Source organism: Artemia franciscana, chromosome 3 (assembly GCF_032884065.1).
Source record: "Artemia franciscana chromosome 3, ASM3288406v1, whole genome shotgun sequence".
Classification (NCBI taxonomy): domain Eukaryota; kingdom Metazoa; phylum Arthropoda; class Branchiopoda; order Anostraca; family Artemiidae; genus Artemia; species Artemia franciscana.
The window spans coordinates 19610962-19638470 of record NC_088865.1 but is presented as its reverse complement, the minus strand read 5'-3'; the positions used below and the strand labels follow the sequence as shown (position 1 = coordinate 19638470).

The following is a 27509-nucleotide window of genomic DNA, read 5'->3' as shown; positions in this document are numbered from 1 at the left end:
TCCACCAATGTGTGTATGGACGGCCAGTCAAGGTTCTCTCCGATCACAAACCACTTGAATCCATCCTATCTCGAGGCATTTCAGTTGCGCCTCCACGACTGCAACGTCTGATGCTACAGATCCAGCCGTACAACTTGTCAGTTGAACATGTGCCCGGAACAAGCATCCCTGTGGCCGATGCTCTTTCACGCCTCCCACTCCCTGAGACGGACGCAGAATTCGAACGAGAGACAGAAGTCTTTGTTCACACCCTATTCAAGAACGTACCGATGAGTGACAGTCGACTGTTGTGCATTAAATCATCAACCGAATCCGACCCCGAACTATCCTCTCTAACCAGCACCATCATCACTGGATGGCCAGAAACCAGATCCAGCTGTTCTGAGAAAATTCAGAAATACTGGAACACCCGTCATGAGCTATCGATAGCCAACGGTATTGTTCTAAAAGGAGACAAAATCGTCATCCCGGTGACAATGCGCAGAGAGATCCTGCAACAACTACACCACTCACACATGGGAATGGAGAAAACGAAACAACGGGCCAGATCAATCGTCTACTGGCCTGGTATCAACAGAAACATCGAAGAAATGATCAGCCAATGTATCACTTGTGGCCGCTTACAAATGCAACCTTGGAAGCACCCTCTGATCAACACGGAGCTACCTGAATACCCCTGGGAACGTATCGGAGCTGACATTTTCTCGTTCAGGGGGGAGGAACATCTGATCATAGTCGATTACTATAGCCGCTATTTTGAAGTGGACAAACTCACCAACATGACCTCCAAAGCAGTCATCCAAAAGATGAAGCCACATTTCGCACGTTTCGGCATTCCCAGAATGTTAATGACCGACAATGGCCCACAGTTTTCTTCAGCCGAGTTCAGTACATTTGCAAAAGAGTGGGGAATCAAACACATTACTTCCAGCCCCCACCATCCGCAATCTAACGGTTTAGCAGAAAAAAACTGTACAAACAGCGAAACGGATTATTGAAAAATCCTACCAGAGTGGAACTGAGCCATACCTTGCATTCCTTGAATATCGGAATACACCAGTTGATAACCTGGCATCCCCTGCTCAACTACTTATGAGCAGACAGTTGAGGTCCATGCTGCCAGCTCACCCCAAGCTGTACAAACCAAAACTTGTCCCATCAGTACAGTTTAAGGAAGCTAGATACTACCATCAAAACCTGCAAAAAAAGTATTTCGATCGTGGAACAGAAGATACGTGCAGCCTACAACCTCGGCAACCTGTCTGGATCAAGGTGGTCCCAGGAAAAGAATGGGAACCAGGAAGAGTCCTGTCAGCAGCTGATGCCCCCAGATCATACCACGTCGAAACAGAAGCTGGGGACATATACCGTAGAAATGCGAAAGATACTATCCCACGCTCTGAGCCTGTTTCGGGAAACCACCAAAGGATGGATCTACCCGATAGTCGCGAGAAAGCGGGATCGATGTCACCTACAACTCTCCCGCCTCAGGGGAAGGTACAAAGCTCACCAGCTTCGAGATCTGCAAACCCTGGCGTTGGTAAAAAGCTCTCCAAAGCTAGCAGCCCACCAGCTACTGAATCCGAACTCCTGCCGATTGTCCGCCATGTGCCCCAGACACTTGGAACAGAACGCCCTGCTGAATCTCCTCGCAGATCTGCGCGCGATCGCAAGGCCCCTCAGAAGTTCCGCGACTACGAGCTCAACTTGTGAAGAAGGGAGATGCAATATTGGGACCCAGCTAAATACCCATCCCGCTTGCTGCTTGTGGTTATTGCATAGTGCTTATTTATTGCTTGCTTTTGCTTATTGCTTTTTTTTTTTATAGGTGCTTGGGTTTCCAATTAAACCTTAAATAGAAGAATTGTTCAAGAACATTGACATCTAACTGGAATATTGACCCCAAGGGTAAATTTTACATCAGTAAAGGTCCCACAGGAAAGCCATGCTGTATTTTGTGTAACATTGACTTGTCAGGCAGTAGCTTCCATATTAGGTGCCATTTGAGGAATCCCGCACATTTGAAAAAAGTGTTGTTGACTCTTTGTGTAGTTTGCATAGACCAGTTTAATACCAATGTTCTGGAAGCAAACAAGGTCAGACCTTTGCATAGCCAGAAAATCAGACAGGTGGAATTAATTTTAAGTGGATTTGTGGCGCACCATAACTTACCAATCAGCATCATGAAGGAGGTACCTGAAATCTTGAAGACAGCTTTTCCTGACTCTGAAATTACAAAGGGAGTTCAGTGTGGTCACACAAAAACCACACACGTGATTAATTCAATAATTGAAGAAGCTGCATTTGATTACTTGTGTTGCCTCATGACAAAAAAACTGTTTTCTATAATAATTGATAAGAGCATTGATGTGAGTAATTTTAAAAGCCTAGTGGTTGTAGTTTGTCATGTCAATGAAGTGAAGGGAGATCAGAGTGGTGGATGGAAGAAAGTTTTGAAAGACTCATTCTTGAACCTGATTGAAGAACGGCAGTGCACTGCTGGAGATCTACACACAGCATTAACAAACCTTCTGTTTAATGGCTGTTAAATTGCAGTGCCAAAGCACAATCTGATTGGCTTTGTATCAGACAATGCATCTGTCATGATGGGAGGACAAGGTGGTGTGTAAACAAAGCTTTTGCTTGACTTACCAAAGCTATTTGTCCTTGGGTGCACATGCCATTCATTCCATATGTGTAATAGTGCAGCAAGTCAGAAACGACCTGAAGACATCAAAGAATTCTGTCAGGACATCTATAATTACATTAGCAGAAGCCCCCAAATTTCTGGAGAAGTCATTGAAATGCAAAATTCATTGAGCTTGATGAGCCTAAAATTCTGCACCATGTCACAACTAGGTGGCTTTTTCTGGAGGGCTGGAGGGAGAGGAAAAATTGAAAAAATGAGGTGTTTTTAACTTACAAATGGGTGATCGGATCTTAATGAAATTTATATTTAGAAAAACCTCGTGTTTCAAAGCTCTTATTTTAAATCCTGACCGTATTCGGTGATATTGGGGGGAGTTGTAGGGGGAAACAGGAAATCTTAGAAAACACTCAGAGTGGAGAGATCAGGATGAAACTTAGTTGGAAGAATAAGCACAAGTCCTAGATACGTGATTGACACAACCGGACTGAATCCGCTTTTTTTTTTTGGGGGGGGCTGTTAATTCAGAAAAATTAGAAAAATTGAGGTATTTTTAACTTACTAACGGGCGACCAGATCTTAATGAAATTTTATATTTAGAAGGAATTCATGTCTCAGAGCTCTTATGCTTAATCCCAACGAGATCTGGTGACTTTGGGGGGAGTTGGAGGGGAAAACCAGAAATCTTGGAAAACGCTTAGAGCCGAGAGATCGGGATGAAACTTGTTGGATAGAATAAGCAAATATCATAGATAAGTGATTGATGTAACTGGACTGGAAAAGCTCTCTTTTGGGGAGTTGGAAAGTTCCAGTGCATTGTTGAGTTCGTTGCTTCTGGAAGTGCTAGGACGATGAAAATTGGTAGGCATGTCCGGGATCTGCAAAAGTTGACTTGATAAAGTCGTTTTCCCCGGTTTGACCATCTAATTGATGGTGTTGATGGTTTCCTTCTTCGAGCTCTTAAAGTGATTCTAGGATATATTCTTCCCTGTCTTGTTTTTCTCGTTAATCTTTCCCTGGAAAAGGGCAGCTTCTCAATTTTTTTAATTTTTCCGAATTAACACCCCCTCCAACTCCCCCAAAGAGAGCGAGTCCATTTCGGTTATGTCAATCACGTATCTAGGACGTGTACTTATTCTTCCCACCAAGTTTCATCCTGATCACTCCACTCTAGGCGTTTTCCAAGATTTCGACCCCCCCCAAAATCCCCCCAACGACACTGGATCCGGTTGGGATTTAAAACATGAGATCTGAGTTACAAGGTCCTTCTAATACGAATTTTCATCCGATGAAATTCAAGATCCGATCACTCCTTCGTAAGTTAAAAATATCTCATTTTTTCCAATTTTTCAGAATTAACCCTCCCCCCAACTCCCCAAAAAGGAGTGAATTCGTTCTGTTTGTGTCAATCACGTATCTAGGACTTATGCTTATTTTTCCCACTAAGTTTCATACCGATCCCTCCACTCTAAGCATTTTCCAAGATTTTAGGTTTCCCCCTCCAATATCACCCGATCTGGTCGGAATTTAAAGTAAGAGCTCTGAGACATGATATCCTTCTAAATATCAAATTTAATTAAGATCCTATCTAATTTTTCCTTACAAAATAATTTTTCTCTGGGAATGGAATATTTGGTTGAAGGTTGGCTTAAGTTTGACTTATTTTGAAAAAGGGTTACTTCCAGGCTTTTGGCAAGCCATGTGTGGAAGCAAATATAGGCCCTACTAAACTGAAGGAAAACTCGACTTTTTTAAAACTTGAAACCCCCTCCTCCTCGCCCTGTTTTTGATAAGGCTTGTTATATCAGAGCTCAATATGAGCCCGGATCCTAGACATCTTTGGTCTAGCTTTCATTTGGATCCGTTGCTTTATTCGAAAGTTATACTGAATTAAACCAAAAGCTTCACTGAGATCCATCAATCTCTCACAAGCTACACTGAATCAAATGAAAAACTCAACTTTTAATTAAGCTTGGGTCTCCATCCCAGAACTCAATGCATACCATACTCTTGGGCATCTTTATTCAATTTTCATCGAAATTCATCTCCTAATGCAAGTTACAGTGAATTAAATGAAAAATTCGATTTTTTTTAACACTTAAAGCCCCATCGCCCTAATTAAGCTCGATTTTAATTCAAATAATTCAATTTCAATACAAATCTGACTGGCGGTTCTCCCGCTATACTCGATTGCACAGGCGGGTGGACAGACAGACAGATCTCAAAATCTATCTTGATGGATATTTTCCACTATCCAAATAGGTGATGATACCTGGATGATAATATGCAATTGTTTTCCTTTTTTTGGGGCCAATTAGCCAACATTGCTACCTAAGACGTTGCAAAATCCGTCCGTCCGTCTGTCTGTCTGTCCGTCCGTCTGTGTAATCACGTATAGGAGGAGAAACACTGGTTGGATTTGGATGAAAATTTTGATGGCCAGATTTGGTGCCAAGGATCATGAGACACATCTAGTTGAAAGATGAAGACCCTAGCTGAAATAAAACAGGGGGGAGAGGGCTTTTTGTGTGTTAAAATAGTTTTTTGTTTTATTCAGAGTAACTTGCGACTGAAGTGATGGATCTGAATGAAAATTGAACCAAAGAGGCCTAAATCATGACACATATCAAGTTTTGAGATAAAGACCCTAGCTCAAATTTAACAAGGGGGAGTGGGTTTTAATTCCTGAAAAATTTAAGTTTTCTGTTTAATTTAGTATAACTTGCAAATGGAGTAACGGATCCGAATGAAAACTAGACCAAAGATGCCTAAGATCAGGGCTCATATCAAGTTCTGGTATCACAAACCCTATCTCAAATAGGGCGAGGGGGAGGGAGTTTCAAGTTTTAAGAAAGTTGAGTTTTCCTTTAATTTAGTAGGGCCTATAACTTATGAATGGAGTGACAAATCTGAAGTCAGATTCGTCTGAATACCTAAATTTGCTGGAACGAATTTGACAAAATACTACTGCATTGGATCCAGCTAGAATTCCCTAAACTTTTTTATTGCAGACAGCATTTAGATGGGCAAAGATTCATAGCTTCAGTAGTTTTACCAATAATATGGTCCTGAAGATGATGGTATGGTAGAAATCTGGTTCAGTTGACGAGATGACAAAGCCTAAACACTAATGTCGGAAATATAAGCCAAAATGGACTACAGTATGCAACATTTAGCCCAAAACAAGGGATTTTAGCTCACTTTCGACCAGTGAACTGTGAAATAATTTCAATTTTCTTTGTTATATAACTTTTAAACAAAAATTAAACCAGATGTTTTCTTGTACATTGCCAAAGCACAGACACACAAAAGCTATATCCGAGTTTGCTCTAAATCTAAAGGTGATGTTTTCTTGTACATTGCCAAAGAACACACACACACACAAAATTTTCGTGTCAAAGGTAAAGTATTTGAAAAACAAGAACATTAAAAGTATCTTAAGTAATAAGTATTTCGTTATCTTACTTAACTATCAAGTAATAAGTACACCCTAGAGTTCGTACTTAAGTACAAGTACAAGTAATGGACAATTTTACTTAAGTAGTACTTCAAGTAAAAGTACTTCAAGTAAGTAATAGCACTGATATATATATATATATATATATATATATATATATATATATATATATATATATATATATATATATATATATATATATATATATATCGTTTGCCTTACTCGTTTGCTTTAGTTTATCGCCTTACTCGTTTGCTTTAGTTTCTTGTTCTTTCTGTTTTGTGTAGTGTTTGTTTTGTTTCTTTTATTGATACTCCGCTTTGATTTTTTTGTAGCGGGTCAAAAATAAATTATTACATATATATATATATATATATATATATATATATATATATATATATATATATATATATATATAAACAGTATCTATCTATATATATATATATATATATATATATATATATATATATATATATATATATATATATATATATAAAGTTATAGTTTCAACATTTACTGAACATGCTGAATACCAGCACAATTTGCCATGTACTATGCTATATTTGACTCTCCCACATTTGATTACATTTTGATATATATATATATATATATATATATATATATATATATATATATATATATATATATATATATATATAAAATGATTTTGCACTGATGTCCAAATAATTCCAAATAAGTTTTACCATACAACTGTTTAACCAAATAAATAGGCTTATGTTAGTAGTAATCAAAATGTGGGAGAGTCAAATATAGCATAGTACATGGCAAATTGTGCTGGTATTCAGCATGTTCAGTAAATGTTGAAACTTTGGTTGATTTGACAGTTGTTAAAATAAATTATTACACATATATATATATATATATATATATATATATATATATATATATATATATATATATATATATATATATATATATATATATATATATATATATATATCAAATGATTTTGCACTGATGTCCAAATAATTCCAAATAAATTTTACCATACAACTGTTTAACCAAATAAATTGGCTGAAGTTAGTAGTAATCAAAATGTGGGAGAGTCAAATATAGCATAGTACATGGCAAATTGTGCTGGTATTCAGCATGTTCAGTAAATGTTGAAACTATAACTTATATATATATATATATATATATATATATATATATATATATATAGATAGATACTGTTATATATATATATATATATATATATATATATATATATATATATATATATATATATATATAAAATGATTTTGCACTGATGTCCAAATAATTCCAAATAAGTTTTACCATACAACTGTTTAACCAAATAAATAGGCTGAAGTTAGTAGTAATCAAAATGTGGGAGAGTCAAATATAGCATAGTACATGGCAAATTGTGCTGGTATTCAGCATGTTCAGTAAATGTTGAAACTTTGGTTGATTTGACAGTTGTTAAAATAAATTATTACATATATATATATATATATATATATATATATATATATATATATATATATATATATATATATATATATATATATATATATATATATATATATATATATATATATATATATATATATATATATAAAATGATTTTGCACTGATGTCCAAATAATTCCAAATAAATTTTACCATACAACTGTTTAACCAAATAAATAGGCTGAAGTTAGTAGTAATCAAAATGTGGGAGAGTCAAATATAGCATAGTACATGGCAAATTGTGCTGGTATTCAGCATGTTCAGTAAATGTTGAAACTATAACTTTATATATATATATATATATATATATATATATATATATATATATATATATATATATATATATATATATATATATAGATAGATACTGTTTATATATATATATATATATATATATATATATATATATATATATATATATATATATATATATATATATATATATAAAATGATTTTGCACTGATGTCCAAATAATTCCAAATAAGTTTTACCATACAACTGTTTAACCAAATAAATAGGCTGAAGTTAGTAGTAATCAAAATGTGGGAGAGTCAAATATAGCATAGTACATGGCAAATTGTGCTGGTATTCAGCATGTTCAGTAAATGTTGAAACTTCGGTTGATTTGACAGTTGTTTTTTTTTCTGAAGGATGTCTGAGAGTTTTTTCTTGTAGAAAGCCGCTTGGTTGAGGGAGTTTTTTTGTTTTGTTTACTTAGCTTGCTTTTTGGATTGAGAGCACTTATTTTGCTGAGTACTGGGGAAGTTCAAGCTTAAAAATAAGTAGTTGAAGAAAAAAGATAATATGGGTCATTTTTATGGTTGTTGATGCACATTTGATCCACAAAAAAAAGATTATTTCTTCTATAGAGTTTTTCCGAAATCCCTCTCTTGTACTAATGGCTTTATTACTCTCAAACAAAATGCTAAAGGTGATGATTATAGGTCATTTACATTAATAGAACTAGACTCTGGTCAGTTGTGACTGACAGCTGTCCCAGCTGGAACTTCCCAGATTTCCTGTTCAGAGCTAATAAGTGCAAAATTTTTGAAAGAAGCTGTCTATAAAGCTGAAATACTTCTTTGCATGAAGTGTCGTGTATCAGATTTTCCTTGCCGCATTTGCGATGGCACCAGTGGTTTGTTCAAAGTGATGTTTCCTTGTGATGTTTCAGAAAATTCACATTGAGCTCTTCCAATTTCAAATATCTAGTTAATGAGGGGCTGTACCCGTATTTCTAGAATGAATCACTGAAACCCATCAAGGACTCTGATTATTACGTATTAGAATACGACGAATATTTCAATCCGTAAAGAGCTTCACATATGCATAAGGTACTTCCCTCGTCAGCAAGACAAGGTCGTTAGCAGACATCTGGAAACCTCTTTTAGTAGAGAAGCAACAAGTGAAAAGTTGAAAGAGGATTTACTTAAGGCGGTGAATAAGGCTGGTCTTCAGCTGCAACAGATGAGCACGTGAACAGAAAAAATTCAAGTTGATTGATTAACTGAAAAACCAAGATGCAGGAAAGGCTCTCTTGGACATGGGCACAAGCAACCTGCCGGTCGTGAATAACGTATATGACAAAGGCCTGCAGGTTCTCGGTGATCATATTGCAGGCAGAGTCATTCAAGAGTATTACTTTTTTCACGAATGGCCCTTAAGATGCAGAGATTTTTAGTCCGGTCAAAAAGATGAGTCAGTACCCCAGCACAAGCTCGTGAAGCACGTTCCAACATATGGCTAACCCTTGTATAAGCGGCAGAAAGACTGAATTCCGTGCGAACCTATTTTCTTGATTTTGACCCAAGGGAAGATCATCCTTAGTAAGTAGCGCTCAGTATAAAAAGATAGTCTCTTTGGTTAAGTCGGAGCTGGAAGTCGCTAAGCTGCACTTTGTTGTCTTTAGTGCTGCCCCATATCAAGATCTTTGTTCCTATTTTGAGAAGGACTAGCATCTAGTTCATACTTTAGATTTGAAGCTGCGGGACCTTGTTACCTGTGTTCTCTCCCATGTGTTGAACTCACAGCAGCACCAAGCTACCTGAGGCCAACCCAGCTACGCAAACTCTTCCTTCACCCTAATCTATTCAAATCCTACCTTTTACAGCCTCCAAAGTCCCATGAAGTTCCCATTTCCTTTAAATCTTTGTTTACATCATCCTCCTACCCTGACCGCGTTCGACATGCTTTCTGTTTAGCCGTAGACGGTTGGCCGAAAATGACAATCTTGGGTTATCTGTTATCCTTCATCCGCAAAAAGTTCCCAAACAATCCCAACCTTTCGTTCATTATAACCCTAGAAAGTGGGAATGAACAAAACTTTTTGCATACCCTTCTGTTTAAAATACGATCAGTCATCGGGCTACCCAAAAAAATCCTTAGACAATTTCTCTAGGAAACATCTAGCATATATTCTTCTGTTTTTTGGATCGCCCAGGCTTCAGAACCATATTTGATCACTGTCACCACTGTAGCTTTCAATATTGTAGTCTTGGTTCACAGAATAATTTTCCTATTTTCCCAGCTTTTTTCAACTGTGAAAAAAACACCCTGAACCTTGGCTTTTGTACTTTAAATGTCCTCGCTGTTCCCACCGTCTTCATGTATCATAACCCTAGCAACTTAGTATTCCCATGTTAATTTTCAGACCTATACTAACAACCCTGACTTCTTAAAACCTCTAATAGTTCATTCAATTTACTCACTCTTTCATCCAGGATTCTTAAATCATCAGCATCATTGTAAGTCTAGGGAAGTATTTCTTCCTCGTTTTATTCCCTATTCTCCCTTTAACTTAACTGTTTTCCATAGGTTGCTAAAAATTATGCACTGTTTCCATCCTTATGAGGTTAAATATTAAGCAAGAGGTCGTTAAGACTGGGAATTTCAGGTAAGTAAGCTTATGTGTCTTTGGGGCAACATGGTTAGCCTTCCTGATTAGGCATCCCTTAGGCACCAGGCGCGTTCCAAGGTGATGGATAGGGGAAAGTCTTGGAGATATAATACCTCAGTAATACTCAGCACGGAGGATATAAATTAGTGCACAGGAGAAAGGAGACCCCTGAGATGGTGATGCACAGGGCCCACTGGCGTGTGGACATGTCCCGGCAGACGCCAAGCCTCCTCTCATCAATGAGAACAACTGCAAAGGGTGGATGAGGTCGTACACGAGTCAACGGCCCCTGCTCGAGATAGAGAGCAACAGCTTGCCGCCGTCTTTAAATCTATCTGAGTGTCTTTTCTTCTCAGATGTCGTTCTCAAATTATATAATGATTAATACAAGAAAACATACAAGACCCAATGTTACCGTGTTGGAGGTTTTACCCGAAGACCGTGCAATACCATCTACCGCGTCCGGGGTAGCCGACGAACCAGATACCGCGTCCGGGATAGCTGATAATGTGACAACCGACTCCGCTGGGAAGATTACTGATGACCTGACGATTGGCTACGCCACAACTGCAATTTCCAACGTAACAAATCCTGAATCGGATCTTCCGCCCCTTTTTACCCCTAAGAAAACATTGGCAAGAATAACTCGAACCGAAAGGACCCGGCTAAGGAAGAAAAGAAGGATCTACTTGTACGAGAAATCAACAGGTATAAGTGGGATATCATTGGTATGCCAGAAACCCATCTTCCAGTAACTGGTGTTGAATGATTGGAGACACAACACTACTTTTGTCTGGTCTTAGCAATGGATTTCATCGCCAAAGAGTAGGATTTATTTTTTTGAAGCAAGAAAAGAAACCACTTATCTCCTCAACTCCAGTCTCCAAACTTTTCGTTGCTATCTGGCTGAAAGGTTCGACTACGAACCTGGGCATCATCCCTGTTTATTTGCCAGATTCTTCCCGTAGTGATAAAGACTCAGAGTAATTTTACAGCCAACTCCAAAGCCTCACAGACTCCATTCCAAAATTCTCATCACAACAGACTCCAAAATTCTCATCATTGGAGACTTTAATGCAGTAGAGGGTGGAAATTCCGACGGTAATAAAGACGTCAGGGGAAATTTTGGTCATGGTATCAGAAAAAGAAGAGGTGAGCACCTTCTGGAATACTCGAATACTTCTGGAATAGTGGCACTCGTCCCGAAACGCGCAAAATCTAGCGTGCTAGACACAGTCGTTCTTGCAGGAGGAGACTTTGACAGCGATTGCATGTTTCCGCCTCTGTCTGAAGTCGGCAACAAAACTCCAGAAAAAGGTCCGAGATTCCGTACTGAGCTTCTGAAAGACGGGTCAAATCGCAACCTTTACCGGATGAATCTTGATTTGACTCTCAAAACTCTATTAGAAAATTCTTCAGTGATTCCGAGGAAATGAATTTAGACACCCTAGTCGACATGAGTACCAAGATCTTCATACAGACAGTCGAGACAGTCCTTGGAAGAACTAATGACTCTGAAAACTTATGGATCACTGAAAAGATCATTCAACTGTTTAAAGAGGTAAGATCCAGAAAACAGAGACATTTTTAAGCATCTTAAGCGACAAACAGAAAAAATGATCAAACGCGTTATAACCACGTACATTCATTATAAATGTGACCAATGCAAGCTTGAATTCTGAAAAGGTAATACCCCTGCCGTGTACAAAAAAATTCGAGAGCTATTTAGGTGAAAAACTACACTTATAAATGTAACCCTGGACAAGAACGGGACTCCCATTAATGACGCAAAAAGAATAAGAGAGAGGTGGAAATAACATTTTCATGAAAACCTAAAGCCCCCAATTAATCCTGAACCTGCCGTTCTTAGGAATTTAACCATCCCCCTATTAGAACCAAGCCCACCACCACTCATAAGCGAGGTTGAAGCTGCCTAGAAGTCACCCAAATCAAATAAATCACCTGGACCAGATAGATTGCAAGCAAAATTCCTGAAAGTCGACTCAGAAGTCGTAACAGACCTCTATCACAGAATTGCCACAGCTGCTGGGCACACGAAATATTTCCCGAAAACGTTCGGTTCCGCTACCATAATTCCTCTCCATGAGAATGGGTCCAAATCCGAATATCACAATTACCAACCAATCAGCCTGACAAGCCAACCTGTCAAAGTTATGACCAAGATACTACTAGACAGAATAAAAGCATAAACCAGTCACATAATCCCTTAGTATCAGGTAGATTTTCGAGTAAACCGCTCAACGATTGACCAGATTTTGTCATCCGTCAAGTGATGGAAAAATACCTTGAATACTCTTAATTGACTTCAAACAAGCTTTAATCTTAATTTGGAGAGAAGGACTTTTGCATATGTTACTGCATTACGGCATCCCGTCAAATATCGTATTACTCATTTATAGCATGTGTGAGTGGTTCAGAAGCCAAGTACAAACATTTGAGGAAACGGCAGAAGAATTCCAAACTTCTGTTGGTATTTTGCATGAATTTATCCTCTTTCCTCACATGGTTAATTGCTTCTACCACCGTAAAATGCCGCATATTGAAGTAACCAATGGGGCAATAACAGAAGGGATCGTAATTGAAAGGCACCCTCTTGGTCACCCTTCAGAGTGCTGGAAGGAGAACTTCTTCAACTGCTACCTCCCTGGTCTTCTCAGATTGGCACTAAACATAGAGCAGTATAGGAGACAAATACATTCGCTCATGAGGAGAGAGGCCCCGAGACGACCACCAAGACCAGATGGGACTTAAGTCAAGTAAGTGAAGATGTGAGTAATCTAACATTAATCCAATTTTATATGGTCTTTTTTCCGTAAAAGATTCTGTAAAAAAAAAAAAAAAATACAGTATGAGAAAAAAGTATATGGAAACTAATTTTGAAAGCACTAGGAACATCGTTGCGACTTAAGAGGGTCCAGAACTTGTTATTTTACTGTACCAACGCCATCTAAAAATTGCATGTGTCCATGTTTGTCTATTGGACGAATTTGAGAAGATCATTACAGACTAATGACCTGTTAATAATCATAAAAATGCTACAAGAATGCTACCAGTATGTTCAATGTGCCATGACCCGTTTTCGTTTTTTACCAAAGATTTAAATAAGACACTTTTGAGTAATTGCACGAGGCTTTCCCCTAGTGGCTTTTCTGTAATATATGGAGGTTCCTCCTCCTGTAATTCTCCTGTTTATGCGGTTTGTCTAGGGACGTCAATTTCAAATAATCTGGATTTTCAAACCCTATAGTCAAAGCCCAAATCCATTTAGTGGCTTTTTGCGAAAAACTATTTAATATTCCTACTTAATATGAGATATTGAAATGAAAAAAAAAGTGAACGAAAGAACGTGAGCTTGAATGAGCGTGACTATGAGAACGTCCGAGAGAACGTGGATTTACCAACCTGAAACTTAATCTTTGTTTTTCAGCTTTGCTCAGTAAAACTTGTAAATCTTATTTCCTTCGATTTCAGATGCAGTATTTAGGGAGAGGGAGAGAGCAAGATGGTCCTTACTTTTGCCCGATGTGTGGAAGTATGAATGAGAGTGTGGGTCATGTGATGTATGAGTTTGAAGAACTGAGGGAGTTTGGAGATGAAAAATATGGAAAATGTTTGATGAGAGATGGCTGGTGAAATTAATGAGACATGATAACATAACATGGTTATGTTATGTTTATTTAATAACAGTTACTTAAAAATAAATTTCCTTTTTATTATGTTATTACCATTTTCCTAGGGCTTTTGGTGCAAATAATCATTGCAAGATTTTTTGCTAAAATTTAGTGCTTATACTAAGTTCAGTCACAATGGTAAAACGATCTTCCTGCCTCCCAAAAAAGTTGATTGGAGCAGAAAACGCTGCTTTTAATCCTTTTTTCTTTTTTAGCAATAAAGAAGCCCAGCTGACTGCTTTTTTTCCTGTTTCCTTATGCACACATCCAATTATTCTTTAGTTTATCAGGGATTTCTACTGTAGACGCTGTTTTGGTTTCAGAAATTCCTTCCGCATAGTTTTGAAAAAATCGAACGTCTTTTTCGTGACCATTGTACAGAATCATGGACCATTTACCATTGTATTTTACTAGCCACCTCCACTTAGAGGGTATTTACTTCTCTTGGAAATACTTTTGCTCCCATCATTTTTAGTTCTACGTTAACACTCAAGGACAATAAATCACATGAAATTCCCAATTTTATTACTATTAAGGACCTGAAGTTTAACACTCATATTATAGATATCGTTAAACAAAACAATGTACTTTCCTTTTCTTTAAAATTTGAATAAATCAAATTCTGTAGGATATGTTCTTTCGATTTCTACGCGTCCTTTATTATTGGAATACGCCTGTATGATGTAGGGTCTTTTGAACACACTTAATTAATGCGTTCTGATTGGCTTCCTTTGGTTACGCACAAAGAGCTTAAAACTCCTATTTTATTAAAAACTATAGGCACTATAAGCCACCACAGCTAGTATCCCTGCTGATTTATTGACTGTCACAACCCTATTAAACACGACAGTTCTTGCTTATCCACCCAAAAATGAAGAAGAAGAAAGAAATCACCTATCTTTGTCCTTACTTTAAGGAAGTGGTGAAGCATGACCTCCTTTGAAATAGAACGAAATAGAATCAAAAAATACTTTCTCTTTTTGCCGTCACATACTCACATACAGTGCTTTATTATCATATGTAAGCTAAACCTTCAACATGTGTTTAATTTTTTTTTTATACATATTATGAAGTAAGAATTATTTCCTTATCACGTCTCCTTTTCAATATGCCAAACTCTTGGCTAATACCAATTACTGTAAAATATTGTCAATTCAAAAAAAAAAACAAAACAGAAATACCTAGTCATATAAGAAATAAAAAGATATAGAAAAAGAAAATTGAAATTAAATTGATTTCAAAGTGATTACTTATAGCCTTTGGTTTTTGATTCTGTTTCGTCTAGTGCTATTTCTTTTCATGTGGATTTTATTTACAGTTGTAATTTCACTCCAACCAGAAATATGCAAGAGGACATAAGCCAGCCAAATCTGACAATTGGTTTAGATTCATTAGAGAGAAAGTTTGGAGATGTTTGTGGAAGGCTTGAAGCAGGATTTGCCAAATTTGCCTGCTCGGACTCACCACCACAATGGTTTTTGAAATACATAGAAGCAGTGAGTCATCAATCTATCGTTTTCTCTATCCCCACTTAAGTCGTTAGCTTTCGTAATTATTTTCGAGGATGATTTTTAAAGATTCATTTACAACTAAATTTATTTTGATTATTTTGATTATAAGTCATAACATTATTTATTTAAAGAGTAATAGGATAATAGTCCTTTGTCAGCTAAAAAATTTCTCGGTCTGACTGCTTGGGAATGCGTCATTTATGAGTTTTTGGATGAGGGTATCACGAGGGTTTCTTTGAGGGCCACTAATCATTTCCATTTTTCTCATTTAGAAAGTTTTACACTAAGAAATGGATTGACAATTTCTTGTGAAGACACAGAATTTTTCTTGGATATAGAGGGTAATATATTATAATATCATGTTGAAAAAAAAGACTAAATATTAATCAGACAAGTTGCAACGGATGCTGTAAAAGATGTAATATCTTATAGATCAAACGATAAACGATTCAAATTGAAAATTAAATAAAACAAACTAGTTTTTTTAACTGAAAGTAAGGAGCAACATTAAAACATAAAACGAACAGAAATTACTCCGTATATAAAATGGGTTGTCCCCTCCGCAATCCCTCGCTCTTTAAGCTAAAGTTTTTAATTTTTTTAAAATGTAGAATTGTGGCAAAGAGTCAAACTTTAGCGTAAAGAGCGAGGGATTGCGGAGGGGACAACCCATTTTATATACGGAGTAATTTCTGTTCGTTTTAAGTTTTAATGTCGCTCCTTACTTTTAGTTAAAAAAACTATTTTTTTATATTTAATTTCTGAACGTTTTTGAATTAATGCATGTTTGATTTTGGCTCTCTGTACATAGATTATTAAAATGAAATTTGCATATTAATTCTTTTTTTGGCTAAATGGCTTTCCCTTAGTTTTGATCAGACGATTTTGAGAAATAAGGGGTGGGGAAGGAGGCCTAGTTGCCCTCCAATTTTTCAGTTACTTAAAAAGGCAACTAGAACTTTTTATTTTTAACAAACGTTATTATTAGTAAAAAAATATACCTAACTTACGAATTAACTTACGTAACAAACTTTTATATTCTTATATTTTTGATTATATATATGAGGGGGTTTGTCCCATTGTTAATACCTCGCTCTCCGCACTAAATCTTAAGTTTTGTCCCAATTCTTTAAGAATGACCCCTGAATCAGAAAGGCCGTAGAATAAATAGTTAAAATTACTAAAAATACTTTAGCATAAAGAGCGAAGTATTTATCTTCTCCTAAATACCTTGCTCTTTATGCTAAAGTATTTTTAGAACCCCTCATATGCGTAATAATCTCTTTTCGCTTTAAGTTTTAATGCTACCCCTTACTTTCAATTGAAAAAACTTTTTCATGTTTATATTTTCATTGTTTTTGTTTAATAGTAATGCTAGAAAATCCTGCGCCGTTTTCATTGAATTTCTCTTCCTTCATGAAATATTCCTCCTAGGAAAGATCCTCCCACATAGCCCCCTCCCCTCAACCCCACATCCAAACCAAAAAAATCCCCCTGAAAACGTCGGTACACTTCCCAATAACCATTAATGTATGTAAACATTGGTCAAAGTTTGTAACTTGCAGCCCCTCCCCCAGTGACTGTGGGGGAGTAAGTCATCCCCAAAGACATAGTTATTATGGTTTTCGACTATGTGAAACAAAATTGCAATCTCAAAATTTTGATCCGTTGACTTTGTGGAAAAAATGAGCGTGGGAGGGGGCCTAGGTGCCCTCCAATTTTTTTGGTCACTTAAAAAGTGACCATTTAAAAAGAAAAAAGTGAAAAGTTAAAAAGTCACTTAAAAAGTGAGCAATTAAAAATTTGTACCGATGAATTAATAAAATTAAAAAGAGAAAATGAAGATTCAATGTGTCGGATTGTGAAATTGAAAGCCGCCAAGTTAGAAAATAATATCATCATATAGAATGCAGTTTGTGAGGATATTGATAACGCTAAAGCTTTATTCACAGAAGTTGTTTGCCATGGATTAGAATTGCCTGATGTAAATTTTACATTCTCGCAATATGACAGAAATCGTAAATTCTTAAAGGTGACACTAAATAAAAAAGACGACAAGTTTTCTATTATAAAAAAAAGGCATTTCATGGAAATAATGGCAACTTAGTGATTTGTGATGATGTGCCAGCCGAAATTCGTAAAATACGTAAGCCGATTTTAGCGAAACGGGAAAAATTGCGGAAGATTCCTAGATATGAGGCATGGATATCAAAGGGGATTCAAACAAACTAAATATTCATTTAGTGATAGCATACCAGAGGTTGACGACTTTCCGAACGCCCAAGGACATGTATATCATAGTTTTCCAAGTGATGTTTCAGTGAAATAAAATCATGTCGCCTAATAGTAAAGCGCCCTGTTAGTATGTTTTAAAATATACAAGTAGGAAGCGTTTAATCATGTTTTGTCTCGTATTTATTTGTATTTTAGTTATCTTCTCACTAATTTTTGTTGCTCCATATATTTATTACGATTCTTTCTCTTTAGTTATCTATTTTTTTATGTTTTTTTTCAACTGCTTGATCTGAAGCAAACAGGGGTCTTTATGAATAGCGGTAGAATATTGACAGAATTTGTCTTAGAATGAAGACATTTCTCTTTTCTGTTTTTAGTTGTTTCCGTGTGAGTTACCTTTTATTTCTGTTTGTTGGGCGTATGGGTCGTGGTGTGGTTATTTTTGACATGGTGGTAATATTTACTAATGGATAGAGATAGTGATGGAATTCCATCATCAAGGTTAAAAGAATTTGAGCGAGATTCTCTTTTGTTTCATTCAGTTTTCCAGAACATTGTAGCTAGTGATAATGAGGAGAATAGAAGCATATTAGATACACCAGAAAATCAATATTTATTTTTGAATGGATTGTCAAAGAAAAATTCTAGAACAAGGAGGATATCGTTTTGGAATTGCCGGGGCTGGAGGACTGCAAGGGATACAATTGATACTTTTGTATCGACATTAGATATGGACATATTTGGTTTATGCGAAACTTTTTTAGATGAGTTTTCAATTGAAAGTATTCATGTTGATGGTTATCAATTGTTTCATGTTGGAAGGAGTATGCAAAAGAAAGTTGGCCTTGGTGTTTTAATTAAAAGTTGCATACCAGCCCGTGCAAGACTAGACTTTTTGCCGATGAATATTGTAATGTTATTTGAATCTTGTGTTTTTGAATGTTTTTTTCCAAATAATGAGAAGATTCTAATCGCAGTTATTTACAGTAGTCCGTCAGCTAGTCAGAGGGAGTTTAGGAATTGTTTTGAAAAATTCATGGATAAATTAGCTAGTCTTAATACTTCTTATCTAGTTACGGGAGGTTTTAATATTGACTTAATGAACCTTGTTTCTGCTGATCAGAATAGACTGGATAGTAACACTTCGAAGTTTTTGGAATGTCCACTATCTCATGGATTATATTCTGTAATATAGATGTCTTGTACCATCCAGAATAACTGATACGTCATATTCACTAATTGATAATATTTTTTCACCTGAAAGTGTTGTTAGTACATATGTTATTCCTGATGATTCATCTGATCACTGCATACTTATGGCTGATTTTTTGCGATATTTCCCTTCTAATGAAAAGAAGTCAACAAAGCGAAGAGACTTTGGGGAAATTTTTTTGTTAAAATTAAAAGAAGCACTCGGTGATGTAGGGTGGAGTTCAGTAATTGATGGAATGTATCCAGATCAATCCTTAGATAACTTTTATAATATATTGACTGAGAAGCTTGATAAATTTGCCCGTATAGAAATCTGAAAGGAAAGAGGCTGAATTTGCTGAATTCCATAAGATTATCAAAAATATAAACATGGTAATTCAGTGTGACATGATGAATTATCAACAAATTTGTTAAAGAGTATTGCCGGAGTTATTTTTGAACCACTTTTCCACATTTTCAATTTGAGTATCAATTCAGGTATATTTCCTAGTAGATGGAAAATCACCCGAGTAATTCCGTTGTATAAACAAGGCGATAAATCTGATGTAAGTAGGTATTGTCCAGTTGCAATTTTATCGCCAATATCTAAAGTGTTTGAAAAAATTTTAAAAGAAAGGATTTCTAGCTATTTAGATAAAATAAATTTCTTTACCAAATATCAATTTGGATTTAGGGCAAACCGTTCGACAGAACAAGCAGTTACAGCTCTTTTATTAGAAATAAATGATTGTTTAGATGATAATTTCCATGTGGCTACTGTTTTCTATGATATAAAAAAGCATTTGAAACTTTAAACCATGAAATTCTTCTTGACAAAATGATAAATTCCGGCATAAGAGGGAAAGGATTGCAAATTATTAAATCATACCTATGCGGACGCAAAATCACAGTAAATGTTGGTGGAAAAATGACTAATTTAAAAAGTCTTATTGATATTGGTGTCCCCCAAGGCTCAGTATTAGGTCCACTCTTATTTATGATTTATATTAATGATCTTCCCCGAGGTTTGCATGAGAATATTAGCCATGCTGGTCTTTGCAGATGATACAGCTATAACAGTTAAAGCTAGGGATTCACCGACATTGACCGAAAATCTGACTATAAGTATTACCTCAGTTAATCGATGGTTTGTTTCTAATAATCTAGTACCGAATTTTAAGAAAACTAATTTTATGGTTTTTGGTCGTTCAAAACGTTCCACTCGAGAGATTTCTTGGTGATTCTTTGGTGATCAAAAAATTTTTAGGGTCCAATCATATCGTTATTTAGGAGTTTTTCTTGATCCCCTTTTGTCATTTCATAATCATATTGAGTATTTAAGATTAAAACTTGCTCAAAATATTGGGTCGATGTATCGTGTGAAGAATAATTTTCCTTTTACCATTTTAAAAATAATTTACCACTCTCTAATTACTTCTTATTTGAATTACTGCTCAGTTGTATATCTTAATACATTTTGGAAGCATATAAAACCCTTACAGGTACTACAAAGTAGTGCAATAAGAATACTTGGAAATTTCTTACATTGACCCTCAAAACTTGAAAATGTTTCAGAAACTAAAACATTATTCCTCTTCTTAAATTTGTTGGATTTAAATGATATACGAACATTAAATACTTCCATATGACATTTTCAAATCCAAAATTCTAAAAATTGTCTCTGTGACAAATCTCTGTTAATTTTACTTCCTCCTTCGGATTGTCGGAGGTCCAAGATGTACCGAATTCCTTTTATAAGTTCTGAAAGGTCATGGTTTTTGATTAGATACCAAATACCCTTCATTGCTAACAATTATAAGCTGAATGATAAAATTCTGTTAGATCCATCGCAAAAATCTCAGAAAAATTTCAGCTAAATTTAAAAAAGCAAATATTAAAGATTGTTTGCTAAAATTTTGATTATTTACCATCGATGATGGAAAATTAAATTATTTGATCTTCTTATTTGTGTGTTTGTTTTTGGGTCCCTGTGTCTGGGATGGCTTCCCACGCTCCTCCTGCCCGATATTTATTTATTTACTTGTCTTTTATGATTTTTTTTCTATTTTGTTTGTCTTGTACCGTATTATATTTTGAAATCATTATTGCGATGAGATGTTAATGTTTTTTCTTGTGTTTTTGCACTATCCCAGCCTTACGAGCTCTGCTCTCTGTTGGGTTCAAGTTCCTTTTATTATCAATATCCATCCATTTATAAACAAAAATATCCCAACGGGCTCAATGGCCCTTTATTTGGGAAAAAAACAACAAAACAAAAAATTAATATCTATTAACTACATTCACACTTAAAATATATTTAGAGTCTACTCACCAATCTTCACCCGAGTACAACCGGTCTCCGCAACACCTACTTAAAAAAAAAAAAAAAAAAAATATACATTGAGGATCCGACACTCACCCTACCCAAATCTAAATAATTAATTTCAATCTAAATAATTAATTAAATAAATTAAATCTTGATAACTAAACAATATAAATAACTGATCAATATTATAATTTAATTTTTTTTTAAATTAAAAAATTCTTCAACCGTTTCTTGAAGGAGCCTATGGTACAGGACCGTCGAATCCTAACAGGAATGGAATTCCAGGCACGTCCGACAGCAACTATCAGACCAAAGTCCGAGTGCACTGCAGGGGTGGATGGCACTAGCACATCATCCCTGTTTCTAGTTTCATAAGGACTGACATTTTGAACAATTTCAAGAAGCCCGGAAAAACTTGATGGAAGGTCTCAACGGAAATACTGAAATGCAATGAAAGAGAGGTGTAATGTATGAATGTATTTAATCTTCAGAAGTTCAACACAAATATGGAGGTAGACTGAAGGAATTTTGCTGCTTTCAGTTGGAGATTATGTAAAGGTGTAAGTACAGATGGAAATGTTGACATCCACACTGACGAGCAGTAGCATAAATAAGGGTAAATAAGAGAGAAGTGTAATAGAAGAAGGATAGAGAAAGGAAAGACTCGCTTCAGCTTCCGAATAATTCCGAGGCCTCGAGAAACCTTTAATCTCATTGATTCAATATGCCGTTTGAAAGATAGATTTTCATCCAGAAGTATCCCAAGGAATCGAATAAACCGGTCAGCTGGGTGGGATATGGATCCCTTAGATGTTTTAAGCTCTGTCACTGTAGGGCAGCTTTTGCCTATGTGGGAGAATATAAGAAGAAACGATTTTTTTACATTCAAAGCTAACAAATTTGCATCAAACCAACGATATATGTTTTCTGTCATCAATTGCAGATTGAGGATAAGAGATGATTCATCAGGTGCTGCTGCCCCCAGGGTGGTGTCGTCGGCGAATGCAAAGAGTTCTTCATGTTGACCAGGCGTATCCAAGGCTCCAACCACAGCATATCCTTTCTGGCACAAATGACAACAGAAATCAGATCGTGGGCAGCTAAATAGTCGGTAGAGGTCGTTGACATATATGAGGAAAAGGGATGGCCCAAGAACTGAGCCTTGTAGTACTCCATATTCAACTGGAACATGCTCATCAGAAGCTTCAACTGCAATGGATCGGCCAGTTAGGAATTAAGAAAACCAGGACAGAGCTTCTCCACGAACGCCTTGATGCGACAACTTACCAATAAGTATCTCGTGTGTGAGGCTGTCAAAAGCTTTCTTCACATCAAGGAATATTGCCGCTGGGATAAGGCTGAAGTCTAAAGACTTTCGTATAAAATGAAGAAGCATATTACATGTGTGTTCTGTTGAGCACTTCTCCCGAAACCAAATTGGTGCCGATGAAAAAACTTCTACGCGTCTAGGAAACTCAGCAAACGCTTTAGCATAGCCTTTTCAAATATTTTAGAAAAAACAGACAGAAGAGATATAGGCCTATAGTTCCCCGGGTCCTCCCGGTCACCTCCTTTAAATAGTGCTATCACTCGTGCCAACTTGAGACGCTGAGGGAATATTCCGAGCTTGAATGACTGGTTAACCAAGTGGCACAGTGGTGTAATAATTGAGGGAAGAATCTATTTAATTAATTTGGCAGGAATTTGGTCGAATCCAGATGAAGAATTTTTCAATGACGAAATTATTATTATCAGTTCCTGCTCCGTAACTGACTCAAGAACCATCGACTTTGAATAGGAAGGACCGAGGAACTGCTTCCAAGATCTAGAACTTGAAGAAGGAACCACACCTAACGCCGTTGTTTTCCCAATCTCAGCAAAAACTTTAGTCATCTGATGTCGCACTTGGTCTTCATCCAAGAAAAGCTGATTCTGAACATTAAGTGAATTAGGGAGCTTTCTAGGTCTTGCCGATGGTTGCGTAACTTCCTTAATTACATCCCAAGTTTTCTTAATATTTTTGCCGCAATCCACAAACCTTCGTGAAAAATATGTAATTTTAGCTTTTCGAATCAGAGTTTTAAGCATCTTCCGGTATAGTTTAAAAGCCTCTAATTTAGCATCACGTGGTCTATTCCTATACTCTTTCCAAAGGTTCTGTCTCCTCTTTATTGACTTCAGTATTCCAGCTGTAGTCCATGGGGCTATGGGTGTTCATCTCTTAGAAAGACTTGGTTGGGGTGTTCGGCAATGGTGGATAAATTTCTCCTTTACTGTTTCATAAAAAAAAAATCAATTACCTTATTATAATTTTCTAAGCTTACCCTCTCAGGTATTGTAAACTCCCATGACCTAGTGAATAAATCATCTTTGAACTTTTCGAAGTTTGCTAGTGTATATCGGAATCTTGGTTTATTATCAGGGGCTTTTCGGCGGGCAAGCCGGGGTGGGGGGGGGGGGGGGTGGTGGTGGAAGTAAAACTCCTACTGGGAAATGATCCGATGTATCTGATAGTAGCACTTCATTTTTACAGAATGTATAGATGAGAACACATTGTCAATTAAGGTTGCAGATTGGTTCAAAATTCGTGTAGGGATATTTATACAGGGAGTTAACCCGGACGAGATTACTAGTGCCAGTATATCACAAGCCTGACTCGATGACATATCCATCATGTCAACGTTAAAATCACCCATTAAAATTATTTCTGACTTTTCAGACAATACTTTCCCAAGAACATTCTCTAATATTTCCATAAATTGTTTCATTGATCCGCTTGGAGATCTGCATATTTCGCCAATTGTTATCTTTTCTTTGGAGCTAGTAGCTAATTATGTGAACAGAGATTCAAATACCCGTTCAACGTTTATAGACAGATCATCTCTTCTTACAATTAAATAAAAAAACAATTTTTTTTAACGGAAAGTAAGGAGCGATATTAAAACTTAAAACGAACAGAAATTACTTCGTATATGAAAGGAGATGCTTCCTCATCAACGCCTCGCTCTTTACGCTAAAGTTTAACTCTTTTTCTTAACTCTACTTTTTAAAACAGTAAAAAACTTTAGCGTAAAGAGCGGGGCGTTGATGAGGAAGCATCTCCTTTCATATACAAAGTAATTTCTGTTCGTTTTAAGTTTTAATGTCGCTCCTTACTTTCCGTAAAAAATACTTGTTTTTTTTATTTAATTTCTGAACATTTTTGAATCAATGCATGTTGTGATTTTGACTCTCCGCAGATGAATAATTAAAACGAAATTTGCATTTTTTTTTTTACTAAATGGCTTTCTCATAGTTTTGATCGAATGATTTTGAGGAAAAAAGTAACGGGGGAGAAGGCCTAGTTGCCCTTCGATTTTTGGTTACTTAAAAAGACGATTAGAACTTTTAAATTTTTTTACGAATGTTTTTATTAGTAAAAGATATACGTAACTTAGAAATTAGCTTGCGTAGCGAACTTCTGTATTCTCATGGTTTTATTACGTATACAAAGGGATTCACCCCCTCGTCAGAACCTCACTCTTTACATTAAAGCTTAAATGTTGTTCCATTTTCTTAAGAATGACCCCTGAATCACAAAAGCCGTAGTTGAATAAATAGTTGAAATTACTAAAAATACTTTAGCTTTAAAAAAAGCGAGGTATTAGGAGGAGGGGAGCTCATCATATGCGTAATAATTTCTGTTTGTTTTAAACTTTAATGCTTCTCCTTACTTTCAGTTGAAAAAACTTTTTCATATTTATTTTTTCATTGTATTTTTTTAAATAATGTCAGATAATTCTGCGCTCCCTTCATGAAAATTTTCTTCACCCCCGACAAATTCCTCCAAGGAAAGTTCCACCAACATATCTCCCTCTTCTCAAATCCTCCCCCCAACCTAAAAATCCCTCTGAAAACGTCTGTACACTTCCAAATAACCATTACTATATGTAAGCACTGGTCAAAGTTTGTAACTTGTGGCCCCTCCCACGGGGACTGTGGGGGAGTAAGTCGTCCCCAAAGACATAGTTATGAGGTATTTTGACTACGCTGAATAAAATTGCTATCTCAGAATTTTGATCTGGTGAATTTGGGAAAATAATTAGCGTGGGAGGGGGCCTAGGTGCCCTCCAATTTTTTTGGTCACTTAAAAAGGGCACTAGAACTTTTCATTTTCTTTATAATGATTCCTCTCGCAAGGTTCTAGGACCACTGGATCGATAAGATCACCCCTGGAAAAAAACAAAACAAAAAAAACAAACAAACAAATAAACACGCATCCGTGATCTGCCTTCTGGCAAAAAATACAAAATTCCACATTTTTGTTGATAAGAGCTTGAAACTTCGACAATAGGGTTCTCTGATATGCTGAATCTGATGGTGTGATTTTCGTTAAGATTCTATGACTTTTAGGGGGTTGTTTTCCCCTATTTTCTAAAATAAGGCAAATTTTCTCAGGCTCGTAACTTTTAATGAGTAACACTAAACTTGATGAAAATTATATATTTAAAATCAGCATTAAAATGCAATTCTTTTGATGTAGCTATTGATATTAAAATTCCATTTTTTTGAATTTTGGTTACTATTGAGCCGGGTCGCTCCTTACTACAGTTCGTTACCACGAACTGTTTGAAAATTTTGTCCCAATTCTATAAGAATGACCTCTGAATCACAAAGGCCGTAGAATAAATAGTTGAAATTACTAAAAATACTTTAGCGTAAAGAGTGAGGTATAACAAGGAGGTAAACCCCTCGTATGCTTAATAATTTTTGTTCGTTTTAAATTTTAATGCTGCTCCTTACTTTCAGTAGAAAAAAATTTTCATATTTATATTTTCATTTTTTTTTTTCAAATAATGCTAGAAAATCCTGCGCCCCTTTCATTGAAATTCTCTTCCCCCATGAGAAGTTCCTCCATTGAAACATCCTCCCGCGTAACCCCCCCTCAACTCTCCCCCCTAAACCAAAAAAATCCCCTTGTAAACGTCTGCACACTTCCCAGTAACGATTACTGTATGTAAACACAGGTCAAAGTTTGTAACCTGTAGCCCCTCCCACGGGGACTGCGGGGGAGTAAGTCGTCCCTAAAGACATAGTTATTAGGTTTTTTGAATATGGTGAATAAAATGGCTAACTCAGAATTTTGATCCGGTGACTTTTGGAAAAAAATGACCGTGGGAGGGGGCCCAGGTGCCCTCCAATTTTTTGTGTCACTTAAAAAGGGCACTAGAACTTTTAATTCCCGTTAGAATGAGCCCTCTTTTGACATTCTAGGACCACTTAGTTGATACGATCACCCCTGGGGAAAAAAACAAACAAACAAACAAATAAACACGCATCCGTGATCTGTCTTCTGGCAAAAAATGCGAAATTCCAAATTTTTGTAGATAGGAGCTTGAAACTTCTACAATTAGGTTCTCTGATACGCTGAATCTGATGGTGTGATTTTTGTTAAGATTGTATGACTTTTAGGGCATGTTTCCCCCTATTTTCGAAAATAAGGCAAATTTTCTCAGGCTCCTAACTTTTGATGAGTATAACTGATCTTGATGAAACTTACATATTTAAAATCAGCATTAAAATGCGATTCTTTTGATGTGACTATTGGAATCAAAATTCAATTTTTTAGTGTTTCGGTTACTATTGAGCCGGATCGCTCCTTACTACAGTTCGTTACCACGAACTGTTTGACTGCCGGATTACTCAATACATAAAATCCTAGCCCCCCCTTTTTGCTATCTTTCTATTTAGAAATATTGAATTATATCCAGGAATATTCGTAATTAGCTGGTTCTTTTCATTTAGAAAAGTTTCACATAAGCCAATAATTCCTGGGCGAGAATCCCTACATATAAGCTGTATATCATCCAGGGAAGAATTCAGCCCTTGAGCATTCAAATGCACAACCCGGAGGACATCCTCCCACCGAACTCCAACATCCCATAACCCAAACTCCTCCACAAAATCACTATCAATAATATTTTCTAAATTTTCATCAAAATTCATATTCGGTGTTCTTCCTATCGGATTATTCAAAATTTCATTAAACTTTACTCTACGACTTTTATATTCATCTAATTTCCTTCTCGTGAGATTAGCGTC

At 36.2% G+C, this 27509-nt stretch overlaps 1 protein-coding gene across 1 annotated transcript in view; it reads left to right on the top strand.

Annotated features, from left to right (window-relative positions):
- Nucleotides 1-27509, top strand: part of LOC136025488 (uncharacterized) — a 45169-nt gene that overhangs the window by 4717 nt on the left and 12943 nt on the right. Inside the window, exon 2 of the mRNA XM_065701520.1 lies at nt 15484-15661. Coding sequence (XP_065557592.1) covers nt 15509-15661 — 153 coding nt within the window. The 5' untranslated portion in view covers nt 15484-15508. The remainder of the gene's footprint in view (nt 1-15483; nt 15662-27509) is intronic.